Source organism: Rhinoderma darwinii, chromosome 10 (assembly GCF_050947455.1).
Source record: "Rhinoderma darwinii isolate aRhiDar2 chromosome 10, aRhiDar2.hap1, whole genome shotgun sequence".
NCBI lineage: Eukaryota > Metazoa > Chordata > Amphibia > Anura > Rhinodermatidae > Rhinoderma > Rhinoderma darwinii.
This window is the reverse complement of record NC_134696.1, coordinates 52,227,654-52,240,630: the sequence shown is the minus strand read 5'-3', so window position 1 is coordinate 52,240,630 and position 12,977 is coordinate 52,227,654. Positions and strand designations below refer to the sequence as shown.

At 43.9% G+C, this 12,977-nt stretch overlaps 1 protein-coding gene across 5 annotated transcripts in view; it reads right to left on the bottom strand.

Moving 5' to 3' along the window:
- The window catches only part of LOC142662064 (serine/threonine-protein kinase BRSK2-like), a 295,681-nt gene extending 285,119 nt beyond the window's left edge, over positions 1-10,562 (bottom strand). For 3 of the 5 annotated variants that reach the window (XM_075839928.1, XM_075839930.1, XM_075839931.1), the window contains exon 1: positions 9,795-10,492. In XM_075839928.1, coding sequence (XP_075696043.1) covers positions 9,795-9,903 — 109 coding nt within the window. In that variant the 5' untranslated portion in view covers positions 9,904-10,492. The other 2 variants (XM_075839927.1, XM_075839925.1) reach the window with 2 other exon arrangements.
- Between the last annotated feature and the right edge of the window lie 2,415 nt (positions 10,563-12,977).

Genomic DNA, 12,977 nt, shown 5'->3' with positions numbered 1-12,977 from the left:
GCAGCAGATCGGCGCTGCAATGTAGATTACAGTAACGTTTTTATTTTTAAAAAACGAGCATTTTTGGCCAAGTTATGACCATTTTTGTATTTATGCAAATGAGGCTTGCAAAAGTCCAAGTGGGTGTGTTTAAAAGTAAAAGTCCAAGTGGGCGTGTATTATGTGCGTACATCGGGGCGTGTTTACTACTTTTACTAGCTGGGCGCTCTGATGAGAAGTATCATCCATTTCTCTTCAGAACGCCCAGCTTCTGCCAGATCACGCTGTGACGTCACTCACAGGTCCTGCATCGTGTCAGATGAGCGAGGACACATCGGCACCAGAGGCTACAGTTGATTCTGCAGCAGCATCAGCGTTTGCAGGTAAGTAGCTACATCGACTTACCTGCTAACGCCGATGCTGCTGCAGAATCAACTGAAGCCTCTGGTGCCGATGTGTCCTCGCTCGTCTGACATGATGCAGGACCTGTGAGTGACGTCACAGCGTGATCTGGCAGAAGCTGGGCGTTCTGAAGAGAAGTGGATGATACTTCTCATCAGAACGCCCAGCTAGTAAAAGTATTAAAAACGCCCCGATGTACGCACATAATACACGCCCACTTGGACTTTTACTTTTAAACACACCCACTTGGACTTTTGCAAGCCTCATTTGCATAACTACAAAAATGGTCATAACTTGGCCAAAAATGCTAGTTTTTTAAAAATAAAAACGTTACTGTTATCTACATTACAGCGCCTATCTGCTGCAATAGCAGATAGGGGTTGCAAAATCTGGTGACAGAGCCTCTTTAAATTGTGGTAGATATCACCCAAGCACGTACTTTACATTTGGTTTCCACTTTTACATACTTTTTCGTTTAAACAGGGTTGTAGCTAGGGAAGGAGAGGGGGTGCTAAGGCCCCATGCACACGAACGTAAAAACGGCCGTAATCACGGGCCGTAATTACGGCCCGTAATTACAGGCCCATAGACCTCTGTTGGCCACGGGTACCTCCCCATATGCTTACGGGAAGGTGCCCGTGCCGTTGAAAAATATAGAACATGTCCTATTTCAGGCCGTAATTACAGCACAGGCAGGCCCATAGAAGTCTAGCGTTGCTAGGCGACATCAGTGGATAGTCACTGTCCAGGGTTGCTGAAAGAGTTAAACGATCGGCAGTAACTCTTTCAGCACCGTGGACAGTGACTTCCGATCACAATATAGATCAACGTGTAAAAAAAATAGAAGTTCATACTTACCCAGAACTCCCTGCTTCTTCCTCCAGTCCGGGATGACGTTTCAGCCCATGTGACCGCTGCAGCCAATCACAGGCTGCAGCAGTCACATGCACTGCCGCGTCATCCAGGGAGGTCGGACTGGATGTCGAAAGAGGGACGCGTCACCAAGACAACGGCCGGGTAAGTATGAATTTCTTTTACTTTTACTACGGAAAGGGCTGCCCCTTCTCTTTATCCTGCACTGATAGAAAGAAGGGCTGCCGATTAGTGCAGTGCAATTTTTCAGCGAAAGCGTGCCCGTAAATACGGGTGGAATACTGGTGACACCGGGTCCGTATTTACGGGCACGGGTCCGTAAATACTGGTGCAATACGGGTCGAATACGTGTGACCAAGGACCCGTATTTACGCCAGCATTTACGGGAGGAAAAAAATAAGTTCGTGTGCATGAGGCCTCACAAGCCACTCTGCATTGGCCAGTGTATTTAAATAGAGGGCTAAGGCAGCAAACTTTTTTTTTGTCCTGGGTGAAGGAAAGTCTAGCTACGACTCCGGTTTAAATATGGCATACAAAGTAAGACTCCACAAGGCTGATTGAAAAAAAAACAAAAAAAACCCTGAAACATTTTATAGCAGGATGTTAGGCGGGATTCACACGACCGGGTCGTTCCCGAGCCCGAGTGTCGGCCGGTAAAATCGGCCATTTTGCCCGGCCGGTTTGCATTAAGTTTTGCATCCGGGCCGGGCAGATCCGGACAGTGACATCAGCGGCAGCTCCTGAAGGGGAATCCCCATGTGTTCGGGGATTCCGCTTCAGGAGTTTCCCCTGATGTCACTGCCCAGATATGGACAGAGACATCAAGCGCTCTGTCCAGGAGCGGAATCCCCGAAAACACGGGGATTCCGCTCCTTCAAGGAGCTAAAGTGCGGCTAGCACATAGCAGAGCGGGGAGATACCTCCCTGCTCTGCTATAGTGGCGTCGCTGCAGTAGTAGCAGCCGCAGCAGCAGCAGCAGCTGCTGCTACTAGCGGCGCCATCAAAGGGGTCGCCGAGCCAGGGTGCTTTTAACAAGCAGGGGAAGGGAGCCAGCGCAGCGCTCCCTCCACCTGCTGTACACCCCGGCCCTGCAACACAGTGTACAGCGATGGCATCAACTCCTCCTCCTCATATGCAGTCTGCGCTGTGAGGAGGAGGAGATAGAGCGCAAGCGCCGGGAAACCCGGCCATCACTCGGAACACATTCCGGTGATGGCCGTGTAATACCCGGCCCCATAGACTTCTATGGGAGCCGGGCGGCCGGGTGCCCGGGCAAAGATAGAGCATGTCCTATTTTTTGACGGCCGGATTTTCCGGCCGTCAAAAAATCGGTCGTGTGAATAGCCCCATTAGGGGTCTATCATTCCTAATGCAGCCGGGTGCCGGCCGATTTATGAACGGCCGGCACCCGGCCGGGTAACCCTGCCGTGTGAATGAGGCCTTAGAAGTCAAATCAAGGTACCAGACAAGGTCAGCAGACCCTATAGAGGTCATCGGTTTTCACATTTGCCTGTACTGTTGTACCCCTAGGGGGTTTTCCTTGCGTTTTTGCTTCATAATTTATGCAAGAGTGGTATATGAGAGAGAGAAACATTATAAGCCAAATGTTAGCACTAGAACAATGCATCGGATGTTCTTAGTTACATCCAAAATGTTCATCTTTATGTCATAAAAAATATTTTCATTTTAAAGAAAAAGATCAGCAGTTTTGTTCTGAAACCAATATATCATACATAAATTAAAATAAAATCTGAAATTTTTGCTGTTTGCAAACGAAATTGGAAAACATAAAAAATGGATTACTTTTCAAGAAATATTGAATTGGGGTACATTGGGCCCACACTGGGCTTAATTATTCTGAGGGTCCATCCGACAGTGATACAGAACAAAGTAATAGACCCCATCAGCAAGTGATTTGCTCTGTTTTCGCTGGGCCTCACCTAATATGTTAAAACCTTGGTCCACACAAGGATCCTCCTGTCCTCATGTGGGCCAATCAAACACCTTATTTAAAGAAAATCTGTCGCCATGTTTATGCTGCCCTGCCCTATCTGAGGGCAACATAAAGTGGGACCAGAGACCCTGATTCCAGCCATGTATAACTTAGGCCCCATGCACACGACCATCTTTTTCATCCGTAAGTATGGACCATAATTACGGACCGTAATTACGAACTCATTCATTTCTATGGGCTACGGACACCTTTCCGTATTTTTCGGATGGGTGTCCGCTCTGTAGAAATGATCCATAAAATATAGAACATATCCTATTCTTGTCCGTAATTACGGCACTGGCTCCCCATAGAAGTCTATGGGCACTTCCGTAATTACGGACAGCTACAGATGTGCACCCGTAGCCGTCCATAATTACGGAAGCGTTGCTAGGCGATACCAGGTTTGCAGATGTTGCATGTTATTTGTGGCTTTATTCTTTTTGCGGATCAATATATACAGATGCATTACAGATGCACTACGTACCGTACTTGCGGATACTGTTCCGTATATGCGGATGAGTTGCGGATGACTACGGATTCGTATTTACGGAGAGTATTTACGGATGGATGAAAATACGGTCGTGTGCATGGGGCCTTACTTTGTAATAGTCAGTAGGTTTAATAATATCGTTGTTTATCTCCTGAGCGCGAGCCGAGCAATGAGTCCTGAGCTTGTGCTCTGGAGTCCTCAATATTCATGAGCTGTGGCTAGCTGGCGCTAATTGGCATCTTTCTCACTATGCACAGTATGGGGAGAAAGTTGTCAATCAGCGGCCAGTGGGCGGGGCTAGCTACAGCTGATGAATACAAGTGTCTGAAGAAAAAGAGATTTTTACAATAACTACTCAATGCTGCCAAGTGAATAATACAGCGTTGGAATCAGGATCTCTGGCACTACTTTATGCTGCCCCCTGGTAGGGCAGCATGAACCTGGTGACAAGTTCCCTTTAAGCCCCTATGACCTGCTCATTTTGATTCCAAATTTAAAAAAAGAAAAAATCTGCCTCAGATTTCCTTCAGGAATTTTGAGGCAGATTTTGACCTGCCAGTGCTTCAATTTCTGCTGCAATTTTGTCCGCAGCAATTGAAGCTAATGCAAGGACCGCGGGCAAAAAACGCAGCAAAAAACACTCGAAAACAGATTTTTTTTTTCTGCGTGCCATTGATTTCAATGGGAGGTCAGAGGCGGAAACGACGGCAAGAAAAGCATGCCACTTTTTTTCCTGTGGGTGAGTAATAGCCGCCTGGGGAAAAAACGCCTCTGCCTCCCATTGAAATCAATGGTGGAAGATTTCTGAAGATTTTTGTCACTGATTCTGACACGGTTTCCACGTCAAAATAGCGCCAAAAAGTCAGTGTAAACAGGGCCTTATAGTAGGAATAATAAAAATAATAATAAGAATATATATTAACAAAATATAGGACTTACTAATACGTAAAATACTATCTACAGATATAGTGCATAAATACTCTGAGGTGAATTTTTGATACTGCCCAGTTAGTGGTCCCATGCGTTACGATAATGTTACAACATACACTGCATGCAAATAAATGTATATGTATACACATTCATCCACAACTCTATAGCACTTTTACCTACAAAGATGCACGCACCACATTTCCTTTTTTTTTAAACGTAAACTTTTATTGAAATCAGTCTGCTCAGAGAAGACAGGAGAGCTAGGCTGGTACAGTGTAATGTGGTAGATAAAAAATGAATTCCACTCTGATCATATGGCCTTCTCCATGATCACTTTATCACCTAGCCACACCATGGCTAGGAAACCATGGTGTTCTTCATTGCTGCCTGTCTGTACCGCCTCACAGTCTCCTTTATAGCTAGCCTTCCTATAATGGAAATCCGTTCACCATGCACATCCTGGTGAGTCTATGCCTATATACAGCAGCTAATCTGAACAGGCAAAGCTGCAGTGTAAAGGATGGGAGAGAGACAGAACAGCCGACTAAACCTATGATGAGATCGTAGGTGGATTTCATACGTATCATTTTTAAGACCTTGAATGGAAACTCGCTCAGGAGCGATTCTTGCTTTTCTGCAGTCAAAAGTAAAATGGTGCTCCCTACTTCCAAGTGGGGATGGGAAAGAGGGACGTTGGCATGCGCAGTGTGCCCTGACAAGTGTTCTCAGTAAGTGACCTGTGAGCAGCTGATCACTGGCTCCATGTAACTTTCTGTGCACTTTAAGGGTATGTTCACACGGTTAGAAAAAAACTTCTGAAAATACGGAGTTGTTTCCAAGGGAAAACAGCTCCTGATTTTCAGACATTTTTTAAGCCACTCGTAATTTTCGCAGCGTTTTTTACGGCCGTTTTTGGAGCTGTGAGTCAATGAAAATGGCTCCAAAAACTTCCAAAGAAATTACCTGCACTTTTTTCGTGGCCGTTTTTTTACGCAGGCGTTTTTCAAAACGGGCGCGTAAAAAAACGGCCCGTCTTTACAGAATGCCGTTTTTCCCATTGAAATCAGTGGGCACATGTTTGGAGGCGTTCAGCTTCCGATTTTTCGGGCGTTTACAGCCCGAAAAACGGCTGAATATTTGGCCGTGTTAACAGACCCTAATAATAATTGCCTAGGTTGGGACTGAATGGGGGTGTTAGTGCTTGAAAGGACATCAGATCTGCCAAAATGTTGCCCCTGCAGTCAGGGAATGGTGCTATTTGAAGTGCTCACTATCTTCTCTAAAATTGCTAAACAGTTAAATACAATGTGTTGGGCCTTTTACACGGATATTTCGGAAGGCATAGTGTTTTTCACTAGGATATCATACAAAAAGTCTAAAAAAACAATGAGTGTCTCCATGAGTATTACTTTATTCCTGGGACGAGAGGACCTCCAGATACATTTCATTAAATATTTGTAAATTATATTACAAGCAACATGTAGAAATGTTATCATTATAAGTTGCAGACTTAAGTTTAGCGCTGATTTCCGTAGCCTTCCTTCTGCGATTATAAGGGCAGATTCACACGAACGTTGCGTTTTTGCGCGCGCAAACAACGCGGCGTTTTGCGAGCGCAAAAACCATTTGACAGCTGCGTGTGTCATGCGTGTCTGATGCGCGGCTGCGTGATTTTCGCGCAGCCGGCATCATAGAGATGAGGCTTGTCAACGCCCGTCACTGTCCAAGGTGCTGAAAGAGCTAAATCTTTCAGCACCCTCGACAGTGAATGCCGAACACAACAGCGAAAAACCTTTAAAAAAAAAAGATAAAGTTCCTACTTACCGAGAACTTCCCGGCCGTTGCCTTGGTGACGCGTCCTTGGTGACGCGTCCTTGGTGACGCGCCTCTCTTGACATCGGGCCCCACCTCCCTGGATGACGCGGCAGTCCAAGTGACCGCTGCAGCCTGTGATTGGCTGCAGCCTGTGCTTGGCCTGTGATTGGCTGGAGCTGTCACTTGAACTGAAGTGTCATCCCGGGAGGTCGGACTGCAGGAAGGAGACAGGAGTAATCGGTAAGTTAGAACTTCGTTTTTTTTTACAGGTTCATGTATTTTGGGATCGCAAGTCACTGTCCATGGTGCTGAAACAGTTTAACTCTTTCAGCACCATGCACAGTGAATGTCTCCCGACGTCGCGGACCGTAAATTTTTTTGCCGGGTTCGGCCAAAACGAGTTTGGCCGAACCCGGTGAAGTTAGCTTCGGTTGTCGGGGTTCACTCCGTTTGGATGCTTGGAAACAGAAAAGCACGTGGTGCTTTTCTGTTTCCATTCATCCTTTTGACAGCTCGTGCGCTGTTCGCACGGAAGTGCTTCCGTGCGACCTGCCTGGTTTTCACGCACCCATTGACTTCAATGGGTGCGTGATGCGTGAAATACGCAGAGTTATTGAACCTGTCGCGTATTTTGCGCAGCGAACAAACGCTGCGCAAAATACACGGACTGTGTGTACTGCCCCATAGACTTCTATAGGGCATTGCGTGCCGCGCGAAAACCACGCGCCCTACACGCTGCCAAATCACGCTCGTGTGAATCCCCCCTAACATTGCTCTATGTATATCTTTCTTGCCTAGATACTAGCAAATATTCCTGCAATATTACCTGTTTACTGGAAGGTCACCTTCTAGATTTAATATCTATTAACTAACCATGTAATAAAATAATATTTGTAACAAAAACCTCTCATTGACCAATGACTAGATACTGTTAACTTCTTATTACCAACATCCACCAGATAGTTCTCCGCCATGTGATCAGTACTTAGGTATTGTGTATAATAAAGACACAAGGACACATCCAGGTGATCCTAATATCAGCCACTCGGACGTCATTTTACTCTCTGTGTATTTCAGGCAGTAAAATAGGCTTTGCAGATGATATCCAATATGTAAGAATGGTTATTATCCTCCATAGTTGTAAACCTTTAGCTTGAATATTGGAGCATCCAATGTAGGGATGATAATCTCTGGTTATGCCATAACAAGGACATGATACGTTATGATGGCCGGCAGATATGAAGATGACGTCTGGCTATTAAGAGTGTCAATTCTCCTTGTTGCAGATACTACACACAAGTGAATCCTCTGCCCATTTCCCTTTGGTTCTTGTGCCACTCTTCTCCAATTATGTGATGTCATCTCCATATGTAGAACCAGCAGCAATCTGGGCATTTTGCAAGCAACAAGATGCTTACATTGCACATATTTATACCAGAAAATACATGGGAATGAAGAGATTTATTGAAACCGAAGGGGGGAATTTTGATAACTTTTGAATATAATTTTTTAATCCTGGATTATAAAATTGTGTACTTTTGCAGAGCTATTCTCAACCCAGGTCTATGGATGGTGGTGAGGATGACCTCTAGTCATGCCTTGACTTAAGGCCGGAGTGTCACCTTTGCAGCGTCTACATGATGATATTAGTAAGTCCACTTATCGTTCTGCTGAAACTATTGCAATATTTGCCCTCAAATGACTTCAAAGCCTCCCCAATTTTATTATGCCAGAACAAGTGATTGCTGCAATGAAAAGTCCATCATATCTACAACCATGACATCCCACCCCTCACGAGCTACACTCTCTACATTCAGCAACACTACACAAAAATATCCATCATGACAAAAGCACGTAACAATCCCTGTGAGGTATTCCCAAGGTGATTTCTACAACCCATACATATGTCAGTGGCACCGGCAGCTTTTAATTTGCTTACTAATTATTTAGAAACGTATCACCATACCGTGTACCCTTGTCATACACAAAAAAAAAGTATCTTCTTCCCGGAGTTTAGAAGGAAAGAGTAATTTCATTCCCCCTTAGCCCCTCGAGAATGATGGACCCTCTTCGTGACGGAAAACCTTGTTGCTGGGCTAAAGGGGAGTGTTCTTGTGAGGTGCTGATGTGTTGATGATGGGAAATTGCATGAGATGTCAGCACAGCTGGAGGCTAAAGCAAAGGAACGATATATGTCAATGATAGCTTTTTTTTCATATCTGATCATTACATCAGAAACTGTAATGTAACAAGGTCCGTACTGCAGAGGATCCGCTATATTCTGCAGATCCCCAGAGCAAGGCACTGTTCCCAGTATAATGCCGTTCCCTAGAGCAGAATCCCATATATAATGCAGGTCTATACAGCAAAGGAGCTTATCAATTATTTACACAAATAACCCTATATAATCCCGGAAGGCATAAGAAGCCAACCATAAAACTATTCAGTCTTTATACATCAAATAATAAAGTCAAGCAAAGATTGTATAGGAGATGTTTTAAAGCAACAAGAGTCTGATCATCGATGGGCCACTTGATATGGAGAAAGGTTGACTGAAGTCTGATTTCCAGCATAAGATGGTTGTTTAAAACAGTAAGAGAGTCCTACCATCTTAATGTAAATGTCATGACTGTTTGTAAGGTAGGTCACAAAGAGCATCCTCATGGAGATCCCTCAACAATCCAGCACATTGAATTCATCAGATTAGAAACCTTCTTGATCAAGAAATAAGTATCTATGTAACCTTCAAGGAACGTAACAAAATCTCCTAGAACCTTTACGTGACACCACCGAACCTCCATGTGACAGAACAGAACCCTCATATGACATAACAGCTTCTTCCCATCATAGGAGACCTTGACATCACTTACAGAACCTTCATATCATAGGACAGACCCCAACCAGAAAACATCTAACAGCCAAAAAGTAACATGAAAGTCCTACAAGAAAAATCTAATAACACAGTGACATAAAAGGTCTTCTTCTTTCAGTAGAATAAGGGTTAGCGTGTCCTTACTCCTGCCCAGCACTTAATACAGATTATTCCACACGAGACCCTCTTAAAATTCATCTCGCTGAGGTTTCCCTACAATGACTACATCTTGCAGTAAGTTCGCTTTCCAACCTAGGGATTATTCGTCATCCCAGCTCATCTTCAAATCCCAAAGAAAACACTTTACCTTCTCTCGGATACAGATCGCCTCTCACATATTGGCCATCATGAAGAACAGAAATCCCATGCAATCATTTATATCCATTGACATTTGTAGGAAAATAAAACAAGTCTCAAGCAGTAAGAAATATAAGGCCCACCTGTCTGTCCTTTGCCAAGCGTTTTCTCCAGCCTGTAGGGTCCAACATACTGGGCATGTTGCTGCTGCTGGTAAGGGTGAATGCCACCTGCCTCCTTTCCACTGGACATGGTTCCTGAATTTGTCCCCTTTTATTTTACAAGGCCTGTCCTTTTCTCCCAGGCTAGAACAAAAGAACGGGGGGAGAGTGATAAACAGTGATGTGGTTGTCTTCTCCCCTTTCCCTGCCTCTCTTCTTCTAGGATCCCCTTGTATTTATTTTTCCTTGTAATTTTTTACTATGGGTTTTTCCTTTTTTTTTTCTTTTTTTTTTTGTTAATGGGGGGGTAGAAGGGGGAAATTGATCTATGCTCCTCTTTGCTGATGCATCCAAGGGGGAGGGGGAGTGGGGAGAGAGGGGGAGGGTGGAGGGGATGCTACACTCCTGGTACCAGCATCATCAGGAGGAACGCAGCCCTGGGTACTGCTGGATGCAGATCAGATCTTGATGCTGCTGCTGCTGTTTTTGCTGATGTATTCAGGCCCCCTCCTTACAGGCTTTTCTTCAGTAATCTCTCGCTTTGCTACCTCCTCTGCAATGTGCAGACTGCTCTCTCTCTCTCTTTCTCTTCTTACATCAGCATCCGGGGATTCAGTGACAGCTACAATTAGTTTAACCCTTCGCTAGCCTACGCTCACCACCCCACCTCCACCCACATGCACACACTTACTCCCTGCAGCCTGCTGGGGTGGCACCAGCTGTAGTCACACACACACAGACAGTACAGTGAAAGGGAATGGCAGCTTGGAGGAGGGGCGAAGACCTCTGAAATTAGTTTAGGTTATTAGCCATTCACAATCTGAAACCATCTGGGAGTTGTGACTCACTAAACGCATGTAAAATATGGGAATGGCTAGCAAATGTGCAGCAGAAAAATACTGGAGGAGATTAGGAGTATGGCGAGATTGTAGGGCATTCATTATTCAGGACGTATGGGTAGCACCATGTCCTCATTCCCTTTCCAATCTAGTACATCATGTAGGATTTATTTGGAATGGAGACTGATGACATTAATTACTTGGCGTAGCCTTAGGTAACAGACTTAACATGCCATTGTTGAAAAAGGAGGTAATCTAATAATGGAGCATTGCACAGCAACCCATGTGATTATCCGCTTTACAAATAATCTGTCCGAATAACCGCGCAATGACAGGGAACATCCTTACTCATCGCTAAGTAGTGTTCCTATAATGGACCATAAAAACCAAGTCGCTCTATGCACTGAAATTACATACAAGTTTCCATGACGGGAAGAGGGGACATTTGTGACATTGTTATAGTAGATAAGGGATGTCCACACCTAAAGGTTGTCACTTCATAAGATACTTCTGTCCCTACCTGTAATGTGATCGTAAAGAGACGGAAAGGTCCGTGACACCATGATTGTGTATATATTATTTTATGTGGCGGTGGAGGTATTTTTCATGATGGCGCTTTCTTCCAATACCAAGTTGACCACTTTGGCTCTCATTTAATATACAGTGACAGATTTGTAACTTTTCTAGTTCGCCAAATTTGGATAGTGACAAGAAAAGTAGGCATGGTCTCCAAGTGGACATAGATGAGGCCAGTTATTAAGAAAAATAAGTGAACATTTTATTACAGCTCATTTTATTTGCTTACTTAGTTCAAAATCCGCCAAATTTAAGATATATGCGTCTCTTAATAAGGCTAAGTCCACATCTCGTTTTGTGCACATGTTTGTGGTATACGACGACGTATATGTTTTGAAAGTTACAAAAACGTATGCATTTGTAACATACACTTAAGTTTTTTGTAGTATACGTCGTATACGTTTTAATACGTTTGTGTCCAATCTAACTTCTAAAATAGTATACTTTTTTTTTGTTCTTGAGCTAAATCAAACTTTGTAAAGTCAAGATTTCGCATATATGGTGACAAAAGCGTATATGTTTTACGTATGCAAACGTAGGGTTCAAGATTGTATATGTCATCCATACGTCGCCATTGACTTCAATACGGATAAAAACGTATACGTGTGGTATACGTTTTGGAAGAGTACTGAAAAGCGTAGTAGACTACGCTTTTCAGGACATGGAAAAAAAATTAAAAGGATACAATGTAAGCATACAAAATGTAAGCACAAACTACAACATTAGGGCATCCGTTCTGACCGTAGAAATCAATGTGCACGCTGTGGTACACGGTTTGACACAGTTTCAACTATCTCTTTTACTTAAAGAGGCTCTGTCACCACATTATAAGTGCCCTGTCTCCTACATAAGGAGATCGGCGCTGTAATGTAGGTGACAGCAGTGCTTTTTATTTTAAAAAAACGATCTGTTTTCACCACTTTATTAGCGATTTTAGATTTATGCTAATGAGTTGCTTAATGCCCAAGTGGGTGTGTTTTTACTTTAGACCAAGTGGGCGTTGTACAGGGGAGTGTATGACGCTGACCAATCAGTGTCCAATCAGAGTCATGCACTCCTCTCCATTCATTTAGTCAGCGCATAGGGATCCTTTTAGATCACTATGTGCTGTCTTATACTTACACATTAACAATACTGAAGTGTTTAGACAGTGAATAGACATTCCACGGGATGTCTATTCACAATCTCTGAACTTCGTTACTGTTTCTGTGGTACTTACAGCAGAGCAAGCGTAATCTCGCGAGATTACGCTGTAGATGACAGGTTACAACGAGATTACGCTTCCTCTGCTGTAACTACCACAGAAACAGTAACGAAGTGCAGAGATTGTGAATAGACATCCCGTGGAATGTCTATTCACTGTCTAAACAATTCAGTATCTAAAAGGATCCCTAAGCGCTGAGTAAATGAATAGAGAGAAGTGTATGACGCTGATTTGTCACTGATTGGTCAGCGTCATACACTCCTCTGTACAACGCCCACTTGGTCTAAAGTAAAAACATGCCCACTTGGGCATTAAGCAACTCATTAGCAGAAATCTAAAATCGCTAATAAAGTGGTGAAAACGGATCGTTTTTTTAAATTAAAACCACTGCTGTCATCTACATTATAGCGCCGATCTCCTTATGTAGGAAATAGGGCACTTATAATGTGGTGACAGAGCCTCTTTAAACTAGTATAAGATACGCCAGTCTTAGGCTGGATTCACACAGGACGGAAATGCTGCGGACCTTCCACAGCGTATCTGCAG